Genomic DNA, 20527 nt, shown 5'->3' on the forward strand with positions numbered 1-20527 from the left:
CCTGTCCAGTCCCGTCAGAATTTTATATCTTTCTAAGAGATCCCCTCTCGTTCTACATTCCAGTGAGTATAAGTCTAGTCGATCCAGTCTCTACTCATAGGTCAGTCCTGCCATCCCAGGAATCAGTCTGGTGAACCTTCGCTGCACTCCCTCAATAGCGAGAACGTCCTTCCTCAGGACTAGCAGTAGGAGTCGGCCACTCGAGCCTGCTCCGCCATTCAATAAGATCATGGCTGATCTGATCATGGCTTCAACTCCACTTCCCCGCCCGCTCCCCTATCGTTCAAAAATCTGTCTATAAGAATACAAGAACTAGGAGCAAAAGTAAGCCCTATGGCCCCTCGGGCCTGCTCCGCCATTTAATACGATCATGGCTGATCCGATCATGGACTCAGCTCCACTTCCCTGCCCGTCCCCTTATCTCCTTATCGGTTAAGAAGCTGTCTATCTCTGTCTTAAATTTATTCAATGTCCCGGCTTCCACAGCTCTCTGAGGCAGCGAATTCCACAGATTTACAACCCTCCGGAGAAGAAATTCCTCCTCATCTCAGTTTTAAATGGGCGGCCCCTTATTCTGAGATCATGTCCCCTAGTTCTAGTCTCCCCTATCTCCACTTTGAGCCCCGCTCCCAAAGCTGGTTTTCGAATCGCAGACGGTTTGTGGCACGGCAAGATGCTTTTCGCCCTGTCGTCTGCCCCCCCAAAAAAGTTATCCGACCACATCCCGCTTTCCAGCTTTTGGTCCGTAAGCTCTACGGCACTTCGAGCTCTTTCAATTTTCAAGCACTTTTTTCCAATGCCGCGAGGGTCCAAATTCCAAAGATTCACCACCCTCTGCGTGAAGAAATTCCTCCTCATCTCAGTCCTAACTCCCCTGGACTAATGATACAGAGACTGGAGTTCAAATCGCATCCCGGTAGCTGGGGAATTTAAATTCAGTTCATTAAATAAATCTGGAATAAAAAGCGAGTATCAGTGAATGGTGATTGAAACTACCGGATTGTCGTAAAAATCCATCTGGTTCACTAATGTCCTTCCGGGAGGGAAATCTGCCGCCCTTACCCGGTCTGGCCGATATGTGACTCCAGACCCACAGCAATGTGGTTGACTCTTAACTGCCCTCTGAAATGGCCCAGCGAGCCACTCGGTTGTATAAGGCGGCTCACCACCACCTTCTCTGGGGCACTTGGGGATGGGCAATAAATGCTGACCTTCCCAGCGATGCACACATCTCCCTCTGGTTCTTCTGCAATTGTACAGGGCCTTGGTGAGGCCTCACCTGGAATATTGTGTTCAGTTTTGGTCTCCTAATCTGAGGAAGGACGTTCTTGCTATTGAGGGAGTGCAGCTAAGGTTCACCAGACTGATTCCTGGGATGGCAGGACTGACATATGAGGAGACACTGGATCAACTGGGCTTATATTCACTGGAGTTTAGAAGGATGAGAGGGGCTCTCATAGAAACGTATAAGATTCTGACGGGACTGGACAGGTTAGATGCAGGAAGAATGTTCCCGATGTTGGGGAAGTCCAGAACCAGGGGACACAGTCTAAGGATAAGGGGTAAGCCATTTAGGACCGAGATGAGGAGAAACTTCTTCACTCAGAGAATTGTGAACCTGTGGAATTCTCTACCACAGAAAGTTGTTGAGGCCAGTTCGTTAGATATATTCAAAAGGGAGTTAGATGTGGCCCTTACGGCTAAAGGGATCAGGGGGTATGGAGAGAAAGCAGGAATGGGTACTGAGGTGAATGATCAGCCATGATCTTATTGAATGGTGGTGCAGGATTGAAGGGCCGAATGGCCTGCTCCTGCACCTATTTTCTATGTTTCTGCCAATTATCTTAAAATAGGAGAAAAAAAATCCTTGGAGTAATTCACCAATGCAACTGTTTCAATTTGGGGGCAGTAACATATTGGAGCAAGGAGCTTCCATTTATCTCAATGGCCTGTTTTCATCCCTCACTATGCTTCGAAATGTCTCTGGCATTATCCCTGCTTGCATGTCTCCATTGTCCCTGCTCTTGATTATATATCTACTTTTTATCGAGCAGAAATTCCTGTCTTTTAAGAGCATGGCAAATAGAATATAAATGTGAAGTTATCCACTTTGGTGGGAAAAATAGAAAAGCAGAGTATTTTTTAAAGACGGTGAGAGATTGGGATATGTCGGTGTTCAGAGGGACCTGGGTGTCCTTGTACACCAATCACTGAAAGTTAACCTGCAGTTACAGCAAGCGGTTAAGAAAGCAAATGGTATGTTGGCCTTTATTACAGGAGGATTTGAGAATAAGAGTAAAGACGTCTTACTGCGATTATATCGAGCCCTGGTGAGACCACACCTGGAATATTGTGCACAGTTTGGGTCTCCTTACCTAAGGAAGGATATATTATCATAGGCAGTCTCTCAAAGCGAGGATGACTTGCTTCCAAGGCAAAAAGGGATGAGTTCACAGGTGCTTCAGTGAAGGACCCAATATTCCAGATCCCGAACTACATCCTGAATGGTGGTAGATGCCTTCTGTGCTTGGCTGGTGTGCAACGGCCACCTCATGGGCTTGACAGAGCAAGGTCTTGGTCCTAGTGGCAAGGATTGCCCAACTGGAGACCAGCTCTGCTGCACAGACTGAGCGCGCACGCACATCGCAGTGTGGGCTGCCCCTGGGCCCTCGCCTCTTCTGGGTCTCAGATTCACGCCTCTCCCGGGCCCCGGTCACTTCCCTCTCGCCGCTCCTTCGCCCCTCCTGCCCGCACTGCAACCAGCGACCTGGCTTCATAGCCGTCGCCCTCCTGCAGCAGCACGCGCTGCTCCCTGCAGTGGTATGCCGCTGTACGCTGCTCCCTCCAATGGCCCCGGCCTGCCGATGCAAGGATATACTTGCCATAGAGGGAGTACAACGGAGGTTCACCAGACTGATTCCTGGGATGGAGGGGTTGTTCTATGAGGAGAGATTGAGTGGACTAGGCCGATATTCTCGAGTTTAGAAGAACGAGAGGTGATCTCAGTGAAACTTACCAGATTCTGAGGGGGATTGACAGGGTAGATGCAGGGAGGGTGTTTCCCCCCAGGCTGGGGAGTCTAGAACCAGGGGGTCACACAGTCTCAGGATAAGGGGCCGGGGCCATTTAGGACTGAGATGAGGAGGAATTTCTTCACTCAGAGGGTGGTGAATCTTTGGAATTCTCTGCCCCAGAGGGCTGTGGTGGCTCAGTCCTTGAGTATATTCAAGGCTGGGATCAATAGAATTTTGGATATTGAGGGAATCGAGGGATCGGGCGGGAAAGTGGAGTTGAGGTCGAAGATCAGCCGTGATCGTATTAAATGGCGGAGCAGGCTCGAGGGGCCGAATGGCCGACTCCTAATTCTTGTGTTCTTATCACCGACGATGATTGGGGTCGTCAATGCAGGAGGGTACTTTTAGAAGGCGAGAAAATTGTCTTTTTTTAAAAAAAAAGAGAGGCATTGAATAAACATGACATGGACTATGAACCTCATGGTCGTCATCAGGGAGTCTCGCAGTCGTGCCCTGGCTCCAGTTGTCTTTGTAAACGAGGCGGGCGATGAAATTGGACTTGGGGCGCGTTTACCAGAATTGTCTTAATTCGTGCGTTTCGCTCAATGCTCGGGGTCGAAATGATCTAATATTTGTCCCTGCTCGCGCGTTTACCAGAATTGTCTTAATTCGTGCGTTTCGCTCAATGCTCGGGGTCGAAATGATCTAATATTTGTCCCTGCTCCTGCTGCCTTCTAGGTTGTGACGGTGCCAACATTCCCTCTTCCCGCCCCCCATTTGTGAATGAAATAAAGATGCGGGGACCTGGCTTGTTTGACATCTGTGGCTTTGGCCAACTCTGGGACGGGCCGGGCCGGGCCGCCCACCGTAACGCTGCTTTCCTCGCGATTGCTTGTTGGCTCGCTTCCGGGGCTTGTCTTTACTTTAACGGCGCCTTCGTATGCTTTCTATTGCAGGGGAGACAGAGGACGCGGCCGTGGACGTTATGGTGCCAGGGGTGGCCCAATTGGGGGGTACGTGTCATTAGAGACTTGATCGTTTAAGATTCTGTGTCCCCCCCCCCCCCCCAAGCCCAGATTTTATTAATTTGAAACTTTCATCTCTTCTTCGCAAACAGGTTCAGGCCTTTCGTCCCTCACATCCCGTTCGACTTCTACGTGGTAAGTGACAGTACAGTGCGCTCTCTCTCTAACGCGCTTGCCTTTGTTGCCGGTACCATTCTGCAGGCAGCACGATTAACCACTCCAAGGGTCCAGCAGGGAGTCATAGAATCAGAGAAATTTACAGCGCAGGAGGAGGCCATTTTGGCCCATCGTGTCCGTGCCGGCCGACCAAGAGCCACCCGGCCTCATCCCACTTTCCAGCTCTCAGTCCGTAGCCCTGTAGGTTACGGCACTTCAAGCTGCACATCCAGGTACTTTTTAAAATGTGGTGAGGGTTTCTGGGTTAGTGCTGGGGCCTCTGCTAGGATTGGTTACTGATTGGACCGTGGGCAGGCACAGTAGGAGTGGCAAGAGATTGCAGAGGGACGTGATCGGGGCCCAGGGGCAGCGCGGGCCCAGCCCACGCTGTGCGGTATGTGCGCGCACTGGGTCCGTGCAGCAGAGCTGGTCTCCAGTCGTCCTGGTTAACCCTTGCCCCTGGACCAAGACCTCGCTCTGTCAAGCCCCGTGTGGTGGCTGGTGTGAAACGGTCACCCCACGTTTAAAAAAAATACACCCACAGGCATCTTCCACCCTTCAGGATGGAGTTCGGGATCCGGAATATTATTGAAACACCTGTGAACTCATCCCTTTTCGGCGTCCTCAATACCGCCTAATAAGAAGAAATGATTTACAGTCTATATTAACGCCCTAGATGAAAGGACCAAGTGTAATGTAGCCAAGTTTGCTGACTATGCAAAGCTCGGTGGGACAGTAAGCTGTGAGGAGAACTCAAAGGGATGTGGATAGACTGAGTGAGTGGGCAGTAAGGTGGCAGTGCAGTATAATGTAGAGAAACGTGAGGTTATTCACTTTGATAGGAAGAATAAAAAAGCTAAATATTTTTTAAATGGTGATAAACTTTGAAATGTTGGTGTTGAGAGAGATTGGGTGTCCTTGTGCAAGAAACACAAAGCTAGCATGCAGGTACAGCGAGCTATAAGGAAGGCAAATGGCATGTTGTCCTTTCTTGCAAGGGGGTTGGAGTATGAGTAAGGATGTCTGGCTACAATTGTACAGGGCCTTGGTGAGACCACACCTGGAGTACTGTGCCCAGTTCTGGTCTCCATATCTAAGGAAGGATATACTTGCCGTGGAGACGGTGCAACCAGTTCACCAGACTGATTCCTGGGATGAGAGGGCTGTCTTATGAGGAGAGATTGAGCAGATTGTGCCGATACTCTCTGGAGTTTAGAAGAATGAGAGGCGATCTCATTGAAACGCACAAGATTCTGAGGGGGCCTGACAGGGTAGATGCAGGGAGGATGTTTCCCCCTCGGGCTGGGGAGCCCAGAACCAGGGGTCACACAGTCTCAGGATAAGGGCTCGGCCATTTAGGACTGAGATGAGGAGGAATTTCTTCACTCAGAGGGTGATGAATCTTTGGAATTCTCTGCCCCAGAGGGCTGTGGTGGCTGAGTCTCTCGGGGAATCGAGGGATATGGGGATCGGGCGGGGAAGTGGAGTTGAGGTCGATTCAGCCATGATCTTATTCAATGGCGGAGCAGGCTCGAGGAGCCGAATGGCTGACTCCTGCTTCTGTTCCTCATGCGTGTTCTTACTGCCCTTTCAGGCGCAGTGAGTTCCAGACCCCCACCACACTCCGGCTGAAAACATTTCCCCTCAAATCCCCTTCCACCTCCTACCAGTTACTTTCAATCTATGCCCCCGGCTGCTGACCCCTCCGCTAAGGGAAATGGGTCCGTCCTATCCACTCTATCCGGGCCCCTCAACCATTTAGCCTCAGCAGTGAGTCTCGGCGGGACGCTTAAGGTTTGTGGTGAATTACAGACCAGCCCGAGCCTGCCCGTCCCTGTTGTCCGATTTCCAGCATGGGTCGGTGGGATGGTGATCAGGAGCAGGTTCCCGCGCTAATTGCAATCTCTCTCCCCCCAGCCTGCTGGACCGGCCAATTCCTGGCCCTTCCTGGCTGAGTTCAGCACACAGACAGGCAATTGCACAAGATATTTGTCTACTTTCATGCTCCCTCAGGGAAGTTCGTGTTGCTTCGCCGTGATATTTTTGCTATTGTTTCATGCAGATAGCTAAAGAATATCTCTCCCACCTTTGCCACATACCCCTTGACACCCTTACCTTGACAGCCTTGAAAGTTCCAGTTAACCTGCAGCCTTTGGGGGAGAGTTCCACAGGTCCGTTGCCTGATTTCACCCCGAACAGCCTCGCTCTAATTTTTAATATTGCGTCTGCTTGTTCTGGATTCCTCGATTGAATCCTTTTATCATTTCAACCACCTCGATCAGATCACCCAACGATTTTCTATATTCAAAGGAGTACAAGCAACCAGTCCTTGTAATTTAAACTTTTAGCCCCCGGTCATAGAAACATAGAAAATAGGTGCAGGAGTAGGCCATTTGGCTCTTCGAACCTGCACCACCATTCAATATGATCATGGCTGATCATTCACCTCAGTACCACCTTCCTGCTTTCTCTCCAGTCCCCTTGATCCCTTCAGCCGTAAGAGCCATATTCAACTCCCTCCTGGTGCCAGTTCGTTAAATATATTCAACAACTTTCTGCGGCAGGGAACTCCACAGGTTCACAACTCTCTGGGTGAAGAAGTTTCTCCTCATCTCGGTCCTAAATGGCTTACCCCTTATCCTTAGACTGTGACCCCTGGTTCTGGACTTCCCCAACATTGGGAACATTCTTCCTGCATCTAACCTGTCCAATCCCGTCAGAATTTTATATGTTTCTATGAGATCCCCTCTCATTCTTCTAACCTCCAGTGAGTAAAGGCCCAGTCGTTCCAGTCTCTCCTCATATGTCAGTCCTGCCATCCCGGGAATCAGTCTGGTGAACCTTCGCTGCACTTCCTCAATAGCAAGAACGTCCTTCCTCAGATTAGGAGATCAAAACTGCACACAATATTCCAGGTGAGGCCTCACCAAGGCCCTGTACAACTGCAGTAAGACCTCCCTGCTCCTATACTCAAATCCCCTAGCTCTGAAGGCCAACATACCATTAGCCGCCTTCACCGCCTGCTGTACCTGCATGCCAACTTTCAATGACTGATGAACCATGACACCCAGGTCTCGTTGCACCTCCCCTTTTCCTAATCTGCCGCCATTCAGATAATATTCTGCCTTCCAGTTTTTGCCCCCAAAGTGGATAACCTCACATTTATCCACATTATACTGCATCTGCCATGCATTTGCCCACTCACCTAACCTGTCCAAGTCACCCTGCAGCCTTTTAGCGGCATCCTCACAGCTCACACCGCCACCCAGTTTAGTGTCATCAGCAAACTTGGAGATAGTACACTCAATTCCTTCATCTAAATCATTGATATATATTGTAAATAGCTGAGGTCCCAGCACTGAGCCCTGCAGCACCCCACAGGTCACTGCCTGCCATTCTGAAAAGGACCCGTTTATCCCGACTCTGTTTCCTGTCTGCCAACCAGTTCTCTATCCATGTCGTCATAGGCGGTCCCTCGAACGAGGATGACTTGCTTCCACATGAGTTCACTGATTGATTTATTTCAATCAAGGACCCGATGTTCCAGTCCTGAACTCCAATCGAGGGGGTGGAAGATGCCTGTGGGTGGATTTATTTAACGTGGGGTGACCGTTGCACACCAGCCACACACGGGCTTGACAGAGCGAGGTCTTGGTCCAGTGGCAAAGGTTAACCAGGACGACTGGAGACCTGCTGTGCTGCACGGACCTAGTGTGCACACTTATCGCAGTGTGGGCTGGCCCGTGCTGCCCCTGGGCTCTCGCCTCTTCTGGGCACCGAACCCTCATTCGCCGCACCGTAGCCCCGGGTATCATTCTGGTGAATCTGTGCTGCTCCCCCTCTGAGGCCGATATATCCGTCCTGAGAACTGAATGCAGTTACTCCAGATAGGGTCTGACCAGAGCTCTGTACAACTGAAGCATTCCTTCCTACCCTTTGAATTCCAGCCCCCTTGAACTAAGGGCCAGCATTCCATTGGCCTTTTGTCTTGCAGTGTTGTGTGCACCTGCCCACACAAATCGCTTTGCTCCTCCACAGTCCCTAGTTTGTCGGCGCTAAAATATTCCTAATTCTTGGGTCCACAGTGGATGACCTTCACACTGAGTTCCGTCTGCCACAGATTTGCCCCACTCGTTTAATCTGTTAATGTCCCTTTGCAACTTCCTGCTCCCAACTGCACAATAATATACTTGCCATAGAGAAGGTGCAACAAAGGTTCACCAGACTGATTCCTGGGATGGGGAGATTGTCCGATGAGGAGAGATTGAGCAGACTGGGCCGATGTTCCCTAGAGTTTAGAAGAATGAGAGGTGATCTCATTGAAACATACAAGATTCTGAGGGGGATTGACAGGGTAGATGCAGGGAGGATGTTTCCCCCCGGGCTGGGGAGTCTAGAACCAGGGGTCACAGTCTCAGGATAAGGGCTCAGCCATTGAGGACTGAGATGAGGAGGAATTTCTTCACTGAGGGTGGTGAATCTTTGGAATTCTCTGCCCCAGAGGGCTGTGGAGGCTCAGTCGTTGAGTATATTCAGGGCTGGGATCGATAGATTTTTGGATATTAAGGGAATCGAGGGATCGGGTGGGAAAGTGGAGTTGAGGTGGAGGATCAGCCATGATCGTATTAAATGGCGGAGCAGACTCGAGGGGCCGAATGGCCGACTCCTGCACCTATTTTCTATGTTTTAATGTTAAATCCAACATGTGACTTCTTCCCTTGTGCCGCTGGTATTTTGTCTCTGTCCTCTGCTGAAAAACAGACACCAACTATTAATTTAGCAATCTGCCATGTCCTTATCCCTTATAATCTCACCTGCATCGGTCCTTAATGGGCCCATATTCCAGCCCTCTCGCCCCCGCCCATCATTCTTTCTCTTCTTCCCCTACCTCCTCTGGAGAAAACGGAGCAATGTCGTGACACACTCTCCTTTTGGAACAGACGCTCATCCAGTTCCTTTAAGAAGGTGCCCTCTGGCCCTGAACCAACCGGCTTCTCTGGGAGTCCGTGCCGTATCCACTGTCCTCACTGGATAGGAGTGAGTGTTCTTCCTCAACCTTTAAACGTGTTGAGGGCAGACCACGTTGCCCAGTGTAATGTATGTGCTTCGTAGGTTCTTTACTTAAGAATTCACAGCAACATATTGCTATTAAGAACTAGTTGGTTTATGAGCAAAGGTTTAACAATCACACTACACATTACCGGTTCATCCACCAGGCTCACAACCACCTGCCCCATCGTGGATCCCCCGAACCCAACTGGCCGGGGTTTTATTGAGGCTTGTGAACATCATGGAACTGGCTAAGCCACTCCCAACTCAACAGCCCTACACTATTTTTAGAACATTCATACAAGTGTCCCCTTATTAAAGGGGCACTAAACCGACAAATAAACAAATTAAACTTTAGACATTGTGTGGTTCAAATAAAAAGTTGGTTGCCGGGGGTGATGATGCACTCCAGTCCCTCCGGCGCCCACCTCTTGCGGAAGGCCGCGAGCGTACCGGTGGACACCGCGTGCTCCAGCTCCAGGAACACCCTGGCTCGGATGTAACCGCGGAAGAGAGGCAGGCAGTCGGGCTGACTGACCCCCTCGACCGCCCGCTGCCTGGACCGGCTGCTGGCCCCCTTGGCCAGGGCCAGGAGCAGTCCTACGAGGAGGCCCTCGGACCTGCCCCGCTCCCCTCCGCACAGGGTGCCCAAAGATCAGGAGCGTGGGACTGAAGTGCAGCCAGAATTTGAGGAGCGGCCCCTTCAGATATTGGAAGAGGGGGCTGCAACCTCGCACATTGTAGATAGACGTGGAACACGGACTCCTCCAGACCGCAGAAATTACAGGCGGCCTGGGAGCCAACAGCTCAACAAAGCTGTGAGCATCCTCGCAGGTACATACACTACACACTGGTGCGGTTTTCGTATTGATAACCAACTCTTGCCGGTCCCAAATCGAGCGAGGTCGGAATGGTTCGTTGCTTTTATGCTCCTGAGTTTTTTGCTCTTCCAAATGGGTGTACTGTGTTTTTCCCCTTCGCCCCCCCTGCAGTGCGAGATGGCCTTTCCCCGGGTGAAGCCGGCTCCCGATGAAACTACTCTCAGCGAAGCCTTGCTGAAGAGGAACCAGGATCTGTCCCCCAGCACAGCTGAGCAGGTAAGAGTGCAACCACACGGCCACGCTGATGCACCCCCGCCAACCGAGCGGATGGTTTGGGTTAGGCCTTTTAAAGCTCGGTTTCCCCCAGAAATTCAACTGCACAATTCTTTGTGTGGGGGGGGGGGGGGGGAAATGTGGGTGTTGATTTACTGAGAGCATGTTTCTGTGTGCTGTCTTGTCGAATTTTAATTTGGGACAATAAATGGTACAGGCGGCTTGGTGCGTTTTCCTGGCTCATAATTTCTCCTGGAGGTACTGAGCAAGCCCACTCGCTCGTCTCTCGTGCTGCGTCCGTGTGCCCGAAGTGTGTGCCGGCCGGCTATTCGGTTGGGGGCGGCATCACAGCCGAGCCTGATTCCGTCTGACTTGTGCATTTTCCAGCCAGAATCCACGGGAGAATAATCTGAACTGGTAATCCTGTGTCTTCTCCGCTCTCCCCTTCCACCCACAAGTTGTAATTCCCCCGACTCCTGGCTGTGTAGGCTAACTGATTCAGCACGGATCAGGAGCCTAACCCTTTTGTTTCCTGGAGAAGGCAACATCGGCTCTCTTTTTTTCCTCCCCCACCCCGTAAGGGGTTACCTCTGCCAACTGCACCGCCTAGTTTGGGAACTCGTGCAGAGGGCTGCAGAGACTGACACCTGTCCGACCACAGTGACCCAACAGTGCAGCTCCAACAACACTCGATAAACATATGGCCACAAGAGCAGGTCAGAGGCTGGGTATTCTTCAGCGAGTGTCTCACCTCCTGACTCCCTTTCCACCATCTACAAGGCACAAGTCAGGAGTGTGATGGAATACTCTCCACTTGCCTGGATGAGTTGCAGCTCCAACAACACGAGAAGCTCGACACCATCCAGGACAAAGCAGCCCCGCTCGATCGGCACGCTACCCACCACCTTCAACACTCACTCCCTCCACCACCGGCGCACCGTGGCTGCAGTGTGCACCGTCTACAAGATGCACTGCAGCAACTCGCCAAGGCTTCTTCGGCAGCACCTCCCAAACCCGCGACCTCTACCCGCCTAGAAGGACAAGGGCAGCAGGTGCATGGGAACACCACCACCTCCACGTTCCCCTCCCAGTCACACACCATCCCGACTTGGAAATATATCGGCTGTTCCTTCATCGTCACTGGGTCACAATCCCTCCCTAACAGCACTGTGGGAGCACCTTCACCACACGGACTGCAGCGGTTCAAGAAGGAGGCTCACCACCACCTTCTCAAGGGGCGACGAGGGATGGGCAATAAATGCCGGCCTTGGCCAGCGACGCCCACATCCCAGGAACGAATATTTTTTCAAGTGCACTGGAGCAATGACTCACCTAAAGCTGCTCCTTAAGCTTCATTGTGATATTCAAGGGTAGGAGGTGTGCCTTCAGTGTGGTTTTAAACCTAGGCAGCCTCACTGAGTACACGGAGCCCTCCGTACCAAGACCGGACACAATGTAGACTTGGCTAGATCACTCGCAGAAAGCAAATGGGCCCGTATTGGTGCTGAAGGGCCACACTGTCAGTGGCGTGTCTCTCGGGCCGGGTGGCTGCAGATTGGTTTCCCGGTTGTCTCTGACATCGTCCCTCCTGCTGCGATTAACGGAGCGGTCTCTGGGACTCGAGCGGTTCCTCGCCGCCACTGGAGTGCCCAGGAGGCAGGGCGTTTGGCTTTTTTTTTAAGAAGTCGTCATTTTATGCGGTGTGACCCTGCTGACTGAGGTCTTCCTGTTCTCTAGGCTTCTATCCTGTCCTTGGTCACCAAGATTAACAACGTGATCGACAATCTGATTGTGGCCCCGGGCAACTTCGAAGTGGTAAGTTCGGCCATCGATTTCGCTCTTATTTTTGATCTCCTTATTAAAGCACATGGTATTGGGGGTAATGTACTGACGTGGATAGAGAACTGGTTGGCAGACAGGAAGCAAAGAGTAGGAATAAATGGGTCCTTTTCAGAATGGCAGGCAGTGACTAGTGGAGTGCCGCAGGACTCGGTGCTGGGACCCCAGCTCTTTACAATATACATTAACGATTTGGATGAGGGAATGGAGTGTAATATCCAAGTTTGCAGATGAGAGCTGTGAGGAGGACGCTAAGAGGCTGCAGGATGACTTGGACAGGTTAGGTGAGTGGGCAAATGCATGGCAGATGCAGTATAATGTGGATAAATGTGAGTTATCCACTTTGGGGACAAAAACAGGAAAGCAGAATATTATCTGAATGGCGGCATATTAGGAAAAGGGGAGGTGCAACGAGACCTGGGTGTCAATGGTACATTGAAAGTTGGCATGCAGGTACAGCAGGTGGTGAAGAAGGTAAACGGTATGGTTGCCTTCATAGCTAGGGATTTTGAGTATAGGAGCAGGGAGGTCTTACTGCCTTGGTAAGGCCTCACCTGGAATATTGTGTTCCGTTTTGGTCTCCTAATCTGAGGAAGGACATTCTTGCTATTGAGGGAGTGCAGCGAAGGTTCACCAGACTGATTCCCAGGATGGCTGGACTGATATATGAGGAGAGACTGGATCGACTAGGCTTATATTCACTGGAATTTAGAAGGATGAGAGGGGATCTCATAGAAACATAAAATTCTGACGGGATTGGACACGTTAGATGCAAGAAGAATGTTCCCGATGTTGGGGAAGTCCAGAACCAGGGGACACAGTCTAAGGATAAGGGGTAAGCCATTTAGGACTGAGATGAGGAGAAACTTCTTCACTCGGAGAGTTGTTAACCTGTGGAATTCGTTGCCGCAGAGAGTTGTTGATGCCAGTTCGTTGGATATATTCAAAAGGGAGTTAGATGTGGCCCTTATGGCTAAAGGGATCAAAGGGTATGGAGAGAAAGCAGGAATGGGGTACTGAGGGAATGATCAGCCATAATCTTATTGAATGGTGGTGCAGGCTCGAAGGGCTGAATGGCCGACTGCTGCACCTATTTTCTATGTTTCGAAGGATATACTTGCATTGGAAGCAGCTCAGAGAAGGTTCATGAGGTTGATTCCTGAGATGAAGGGGTTGTCTTATGAGGAAAGGTTGAGCAGGTTAGAAGAATGAGAGGTGTTCTTATTGAAACATGTAAGACTCATGAGGGGGTTCAACAAGGTGGATGCTGAGGGGATGTTTCCCCTCCTGGAGTAATTTAGAACTCGGGGGCATAGTTTCAGGAGGCTAGACAAGGTGGATGCAGAGAGGATATTTCTACTCATAGGGGAAACTAAAACTAGGGAACATAGTCTCAGAATATAGTGGGCAGAAATAGCAGCGAACCCGGGGACTGGGAGAAATTTAGAACTCAGCAGAGGAGGACAAAGGGTTTGATTAGGGCAGGGAAAATGGAGTACGAGAAGAAGCTTGCAGGGAACATTAAGACGGATTGCAAAAGTTTCTATAGATATGTAAAGCGAAAAAGGTTAGTAAAGACAAACGTAGGTCCCCTGCAGTCAGAATCAGGGGAAGTCATAACGGGGAACAAAGAAATGGCGGACCAATTGAACAAGTACTTTGGTTCGGTATTCACGAAGGAGGACACAAACAACCTTCCGGATATAAAAGGGGTCGGAGGGTCTAGTAAGGAGGAGGAACTGAGGGAAATCCTTATTAGTCGGGAAATTGAGTTGGGTAAATTGATGGGATTGAAGGCTGATAAATCCCCAGGGCCTGATGGACTGCATCCCAGAGTACTTAAGGAGGTGGCCTTGGAAATAGTGGATGCATTGACAGTCATTTTCCAACATTCCATTGACTCTGGATCAGTTCCTATGGAGTGGAGGGGAGTCAGTGTAACCCCACTTTTTAAAAAAAGGAGGGAGAGAGATAACAGGGAATTATAGACCGGTCAGCCTGACATCGGTAGTGGGTAAAATGATGGAATCAATTATTAAGGATGTCATAGCAGTGCATTTGGAAAGAGGTGATATGATAGGTCCAAGTCAGCATGGATTTGTGAAAGGGAAATCATGCTTGACAAATCTTCTGGAATTTTTTGAGGATGTTTCCAGTAGAGTGGACAAGGGAGAACCAGTTGACGTGGTATATTTGGACTTTCAGAAGGCTTTCGACAAGGTCCCACACAAGAGATTAATGTGCAAAGTTAAAGCACATGGGAATGGGGGTAGTGTGCTGACATGGATTGAGAACTGGTTGTCAGACAGGAAGCAAAGAGTAGGAGTAAATGGGGACTTTTCAGAATGGCAGGCAGTGACTAGTGGGGTACCGCAAGGTTCTGTGCTGAGGCCCCAGCTGTTTACACTGTACATTAATGATTTAGACGAGGGGATTAAATGTAGTATCTCCAAATTTGCGGATGACACTAAGTTGGGTGGCAGTGTGAGCTGCGAGGAGGATGCTATGAGGCTGCAGAGCGACTTGGATAGGTTAGGTGAGTGAGCAAATGCATGGCAGATGAAGTATAATGTGGATAAATGTGAGGTTATCCACTTTGGTGGTAAAAACGGAGAGACAGAATATTGTCTGAATGGTGACACATTAGGAAAAGGGGAGGTGCAAAGAGACCTGGGGTGTCATGGTACATCAGTCATTGAAGGTTGGCATGCAGGTACAGCAGGCGGTTAAGAAGGCAAATGGCATGTTGGCCTTCATAGCGAGGGGATTTGAGTACAGGGGCAGGGAGGTGTTGCTACAGTTGTACAGGGCCTTGGTGAGGCCACACCTGGAGTATTGTGTACAGTTTTGGTCTCCTAACTTGAGAAAGGACATTCTTGCTATTGAGGGAGTGCAGCGAAGGTTCACCAGACTGATTCCCGGGATGGCGGGACTGACTTATCAAGAAAGACTGGATCAACTGGGCTTGTATTCACTGGAGTTCAGAAGAATGAGAGGGGACCTCATAGAAACGTTTAAAATTCTGACGGGGTTAGACAGGTTAGATGCAGGAAAAATGTTCCCAATGTTGGGGAAGTCCAGAACCAGGGGTCACAGTCTAAGGATAAGGGGTAAGCCATTTAGGACCGAGATGAGGAGGAATTTCTTCACCCAGAGAGTGGTGAACCTGTGGAATTCTCTACCACAGAAAGTTGTTGAGGCCAATTCACTAAATATATTCAAAAAGGAGTTAGATGAAGTCCTTACTACTCGGGGGGGATCAAGGGGTATGGCGAGAAAGCAGGAAGGGGGTACTGAAGTTACATGTTCAGCCATGAACTCATTGAATGGCGGTGCAGGCTAGAGGGGCCGAATGGCCTACTCCTGCACCTATTTTCTATGTTTCTAATAAGGGGCCACCCATTTAAAACGGAGATGAGGAGGAATTTCTTCTCTGAGGGTGGTAAATCTGTGGAATTCTGTGCCCCAGAGAGCTGTGGAGGCTGGGTCATTGAATATATTTAAGGCGGAGATAGACAGATATTTTGAGCGATAAGGGAGTCGAGGGTTCTGGGGAGCGGGCGGGGAAGTGGAGCTGAGTCCATGATCGGATCAGCCACGATCTTATTGAATGACGGAGCAGGCCGAATGGCCGACTCCTCCTGTTATGTTATGTATATCGGCTGCTGACTCTCTTTATCAAGATTCACATCCGCGGACGACTTAACTGTCCCCGTGGAACCCGGAACTTGATATTTGCGGTGGGGGCCGGAGGGAGATTGGCTGAGCCGTGTTGCATCACTCTGTCCATGTTTTGCCGCGGCCAAGTATTAAATTTGTTTTTATCTTCTCGTCCGCCCCCCCTAAAGCAAATTGAGGAGGTGCGTCAGGTTGGCTCGTACAAGAAGGGAACGATGGTGATCGGCCATAACGTCGCTGATCTTGTTGTTATCCTAAAGATTTTACCAACCTGTGAGTACTGGAAACAAACTGGGAGTGTGTCTCGGGCGTGCACGTATCACACAGTTGTATTAAATATGTAACTCTTGCTTCAGGGCTCCATCAGGGTTATGCTGTCACAATACTGCATTTGGTGCTATGCTATACTCTCAGTAAATACCAGATTGTATCTTCAAGCCCAGAAGGCTCCCCAATATCCGAAATAAAAGCGGAAAATGCTGGAAATACTCTGCTGTGTCTGCGGCTAGTGAAACCGAGTTAACGTTTCGGCTCTGACCTCGTGCCCGAACCGGAGAAGGCCAGAGATGTAACGAGTTTTAAGAAAGGGGTGGGGAAGAAAGAACAAAGGGGGGGGGGGGAGGGGAAGGGTCTGTCTGTGACGGGGTGTGGAAGGCAGGAGAGATTAACTGATAAAAGGGATGATGGTGTGAGGCAAAAGGAGATGGTCATGGGACATGTTTTTTTTTTAAAAAAAAAACAAAAGATGGGTCTGAAGGAGGTGTAAATGGGAATGGCCAAATCATCGACAGCTGGTGTCTGGAAAAAAAAATGGGGGCAGAGGTTATGGTCTGAAATTATTGAACTCGATGTCGAATCCGGAAGGCTGTGACGTGCCTAAGCGAAAGATGAGCTGCTGTTCCTCGAGCTTTGTTGGAACAGTGTCGGAGGTCGAGGACAGCGATCGTGGGACTTAGAGTGGGGCATTAAGTGACAGGTCACCGGAAGCTCGGTAGCTCTCACGCTTGCGGACCGAACGGAGGCGTTCCACAAAGCGTTCGCCCAATCTGCGTTTGGTCTCCGCACCGTGAGCAGCGAATACCGGAGACGAGATTGCAAGAAGTGCAAGAAAATGAAACCGCGATCTCCTGACTTTTTTCCCCCCCCCGTTCTGACGCAAGGCCATCGACCTGAAACGTTAGCTCGGTTTCTCTTCCCCCCCCCACCCCACCACGGGTGCTGCCGACCCAACTGAGTAACTCCAGCATTTTCTGTTGGGTGATTTCAGATTTCCGGCATCCGCAGTATTTTGCTTTTGTAGCCGTGAAATCCTAGCGCGACTCGCATCCCGATGTGTTTGTCACCCAGCTCTCCGGTTTTGTCCCAACAATGCCGTATGTCTGTTCTACTCTGCCGGTTTAATGGACTGACTTCTTTGCCAGTGTGACTGTGCGCGCGTGCGGTATTTGATGATTCAGTGTGCAATGTGGCTTTTTCAAGTCACACACTATTTTTTAACAGCAAATCCCAAACACGCACTTAACTAATTCACCGTGTAGCGATATCGTAGTCATTCGGGGATGAGAAAAATAAAACATTCAGCCTTTGAGGCCCATCCGCCTGTTGCATGAACTCCCCTGTTGTGGCAGCTAATTGTATTCAAAATAATTCCACGTGTTTCAATCGCTTCGACCTTGCTTGCAGCTTCTTGCAAAAGTTAATTGCTCTTTGGGTAAAGTTCCCTGCCTGATCCGGTGTAAATTCACTCTGTTCGTGCCCTCTGGTTCTGTTCTTAATCCACTTCGACGTAATCCATATTTATCTGTCTGCAACGTGCAGCATTTTACATACCTCGTAATTCCATTCCCCCAACCCATTTCTCCACTTCTCTAATCTTTCCTTGTGGCTCCCACTTGGGGTCGGTCTTGCCACTGTTCATCGCTCCCTCTAATGGAGCTGTGGGCTGGATTTGAGGCCTTTCTGTTTTGGGGGCGATAATGGCAGCGGGTCCGGGAAATTCAGCGGTCGGGAATCGATTGCGCTTTAGTATTTTAAGTCTGGGCAGCTGGGCACTGAGTCAGGGGGCGCAGCGCTAGGGGAGGTGTTGTACACCTCGTAACACAAAGATGGGAAACTACCGAGCTAGACAGCCAGCTAGGGAGCGCTCCGAGAGGGGTGGGGTGGGGTGGGGGAGGTGCACCTTAACTGGGGACAACAACTTTGCCACAACACACCGCGCACACAATTGAAACAAAATGCAGTCGCACTTACTTTTGGGGCCCTTTACCTTCCTCTCCACCGACGGGATCGTGGGACGGCTCTGATTTCCCAGGCGGTCATTACAGGCAGACGGGTCGGGCAAGACTCCAAACTCGTGCCGGTGTCGCGCCCAGAGGCTTTGCACGCCGGGCGCAGCTCTTCCCGGAGGTGCTGCTCCACGCCACCACAAAATCCCGGCGGGGCGCAGGAGACCAAGCTGATCTGGGGCGAACCCTGGGAGCACAAAGGGATGGAAAATCCAGCCCCTAATCTTTCAAACAAAACTATACCCCCCCCCCCCTCGAAGAGAAAATGTGCAGGGGAAAACTGGAAATTCTTCAGCTTCTGAGAAATGAAAGCCAGTTTAACATTCCGGGTACGGACCGAGTGTCCGATGCTTTTCACCTGTTGTGACGCAGCATCGGGAACACAAATGTTGACCCGCGTTTCACCTTTCAGATTCTGGGTTTGTTCAGCGTGTAACGCACACTTTGCCCTCCGCTCCGCGCCAAACGCCGGCCTCTGACGTCCCCCGCAAGCTGCAAGGCCGGCCGGCCTCCCTCCCCCAATGCTCGGCCCATTCCGATCTACAGTGGGTAGCCAGCGAGCGGCCAACACGGGACCTTGCAGAGCTTTCGGGCAGGGGAGGGGGGGATGTTGTACCCTCGCGTGTCTTGTAATACTGTTTTGTTTTATCTCGCCCTCAGTGGAAGCTGTTGCTGCCCTGGGCAACAAAGTAGTGGAAACGCTGCGGAACCAGGAACCCTCCGAAAGTGAGTGCTTGCTTAACTCTTTGTTTGGCTATTTGTAGGTTGTCTTTTCTGTGTTTAATTTTCTAGCTGCGACTGCATTTCTGCTCTGCTTTATCTGGCATCAGGAGCGTTGTGGCTAACCCACCGATGGTGCAGTTAGAAACCCTGCAGGGATAATGGAGGTGGGTGGATGTCCTATGGCTTTGCCTGTGGCAAATCAGGACAAAGTAACTCCCCTGCTCTTTGAAATACTGAACGTGGGATCTTTTACGTCCACCCGAGAGGGCACACGGGGCCTCAGTTTAATGTCTCGTCCAAAAGACTGCCCCTCCGGCAGTGCGCCGCTCCCTCGGCACTGCCCCTCCGGCAGTGCGGTGCTCCCTCGGCACTGCACTGGGAGTGTCAGCCTGGATTTTTTTTTTTTTGTGCTCAAGTCCCTGGAGTGGGACTGGAACCCACAACCTTCTGACTCGGAGGAGAGAGTGCTACTGAGCCACAGCTGACCGGGTAAAAAGGTGGCAGGGGAGTGGGGGTTGGGGTTGGGAAAGCGTGTCGGAATTACTGCTCGTGTATATGTGAGCTCGGTTATATAACGTTCTCGAGCAAAGGGCGAGACTTTCTCCGGGAGACTAGTGAGTGAAGTGTTGAAAAGGCTCAGTGCATCAAAACTAACTGTTTGTCGCTTGCTTCCAGCTTTTACCATGATCACCAACGAGACTGGCTTTGAGATCAGCTCCCCCGAAGCCACTCTGAAAATCCTCATCACTACCGTCCCACCCAACCTCCGTAAGCTCGACCCGGAGCTCCACTGTGAGTATTACTGCGTTCTCTGGACCTTTTTCCAAGCTTCAGTCCCTCTATCTTGGGCAATGCTACACACTTCCCAAGATGTAGGGAGCCCCAGAAACAACATGGCTGCCCATAAGCGTGGATGTGACTTAATAGTCCGGGGTCAGTTACATCCAAGCTCAATCTCCTCCCGCCAGGAGCAAGTGTTTCTGCTTCTGCTCATACTGCTGTTCCCAATTGTAATGTATTTGCTTCATAGGGTCTTCAGAATTCATAACACATTGCTATTAAGGACTAATTGGTTTGTTAACAAAGGTTTAACAATCGTACTACACATTACCAGTTCATCCACTCGGCTCACAACTGCATAGACCTAGTCCCAACTGGCTGGGGTTTTATTGAGTCTTGTGACCATCACGTGACTGGTTAAGCCACTCCCAGCTTGCAGCTCTGCAACTATTTTTGTAAAACCATAAATGAAATACCCCCTTATTAACGGTGGGGGGGGGGAGCATTAAAACCGACAAATAAACCAATTAACTTTTTGCCACAACTTAAATCAAATTAAAACTCTGTTGCCAGGGATGACGATGCACTCCAGTTCCTCCGGCGCCCATCTCTCGCGGAAGGCCGCGAGCGTACCGGTGGACACCGCGTGCTCCATCTCCAGGGACGCCCTGGCTCGGATGTAGCCGCGGAAGAGAGGCAGGCAGTCGGGCTGAACGACCCCCTCGACCGCCCGCTGCCTGGACCGGTTGGCCAGGCCCAGGAGCAATCCTACGAGGAGGTCTCAACAGCTCTACAACTATTTTGTTGTGAACAGTTAAATCAAGTGCCCCCTGATTAGAAACATAGAAAATTGGTGCAGGAGCAGGCCATTCGGCCCTTCGAGC

General features: G+C 50.6%; 1 protein-coding gene across 2 annotated transcripts in view; it reads left to right on the plus strand.

Moving 5' to 3' along the window:
* ilf2 (interleukin enhancer binding factor 2) overlaps nucleotides 1-20527 on the plus strand; it is a 33909-nt gene that overhangs the window by 1741 nt on the left and 11641 nt on the right. The window contains exons 2-8 of one of the 2 annotated variants that reach the window (XM_070868556.1): nucleotides 3971-4027; nucleotides 4132-4174; nucleotides 10237-10341; nucleotides 12076-12153; nucleotides 16026-16128; nucleotides 18801-18866; nucleotides 19539-19655. In XM_070868556.1, the coding sequence (XP_070724657.1) occupies nucleotides 3971-4027; nucleotides 4132-4174; nucleotides 10237-10341; nucleotides 12076-12153; nucleotides 16026-16128; nucleotides 18801-18866; nucleotides 19539-19655 (569 nt within the window). The remainder of the gene's footprint in view (nucleotides 1-3970; nucleotides 4028-4131; nucleotides 4175-10236; nucleotides 10342-12075; nucleotides 12154-16025; nucleotides 16129-18800; nucleotides 18867-19538; nucleotides 19656-20527) is intronic. The other variant, XM_070868557.1, reaches the window with a different exon arrangement.

This window comes from Pristiophorus japonicus, chromosome 30, assembly GCF_044704955.1.
Source record: "Pristiophorus japonicus isolate sPriJap1 chromosome 30, sPriJap1.hap1, whole genome shotgun sequence".
NCBI classification, from domain to species: Eukaryota; Metazoa; Chordata; class Chondrichthyes; family Pristiophoridae; genus Pristiophorus; species Pristiophorus japonicus.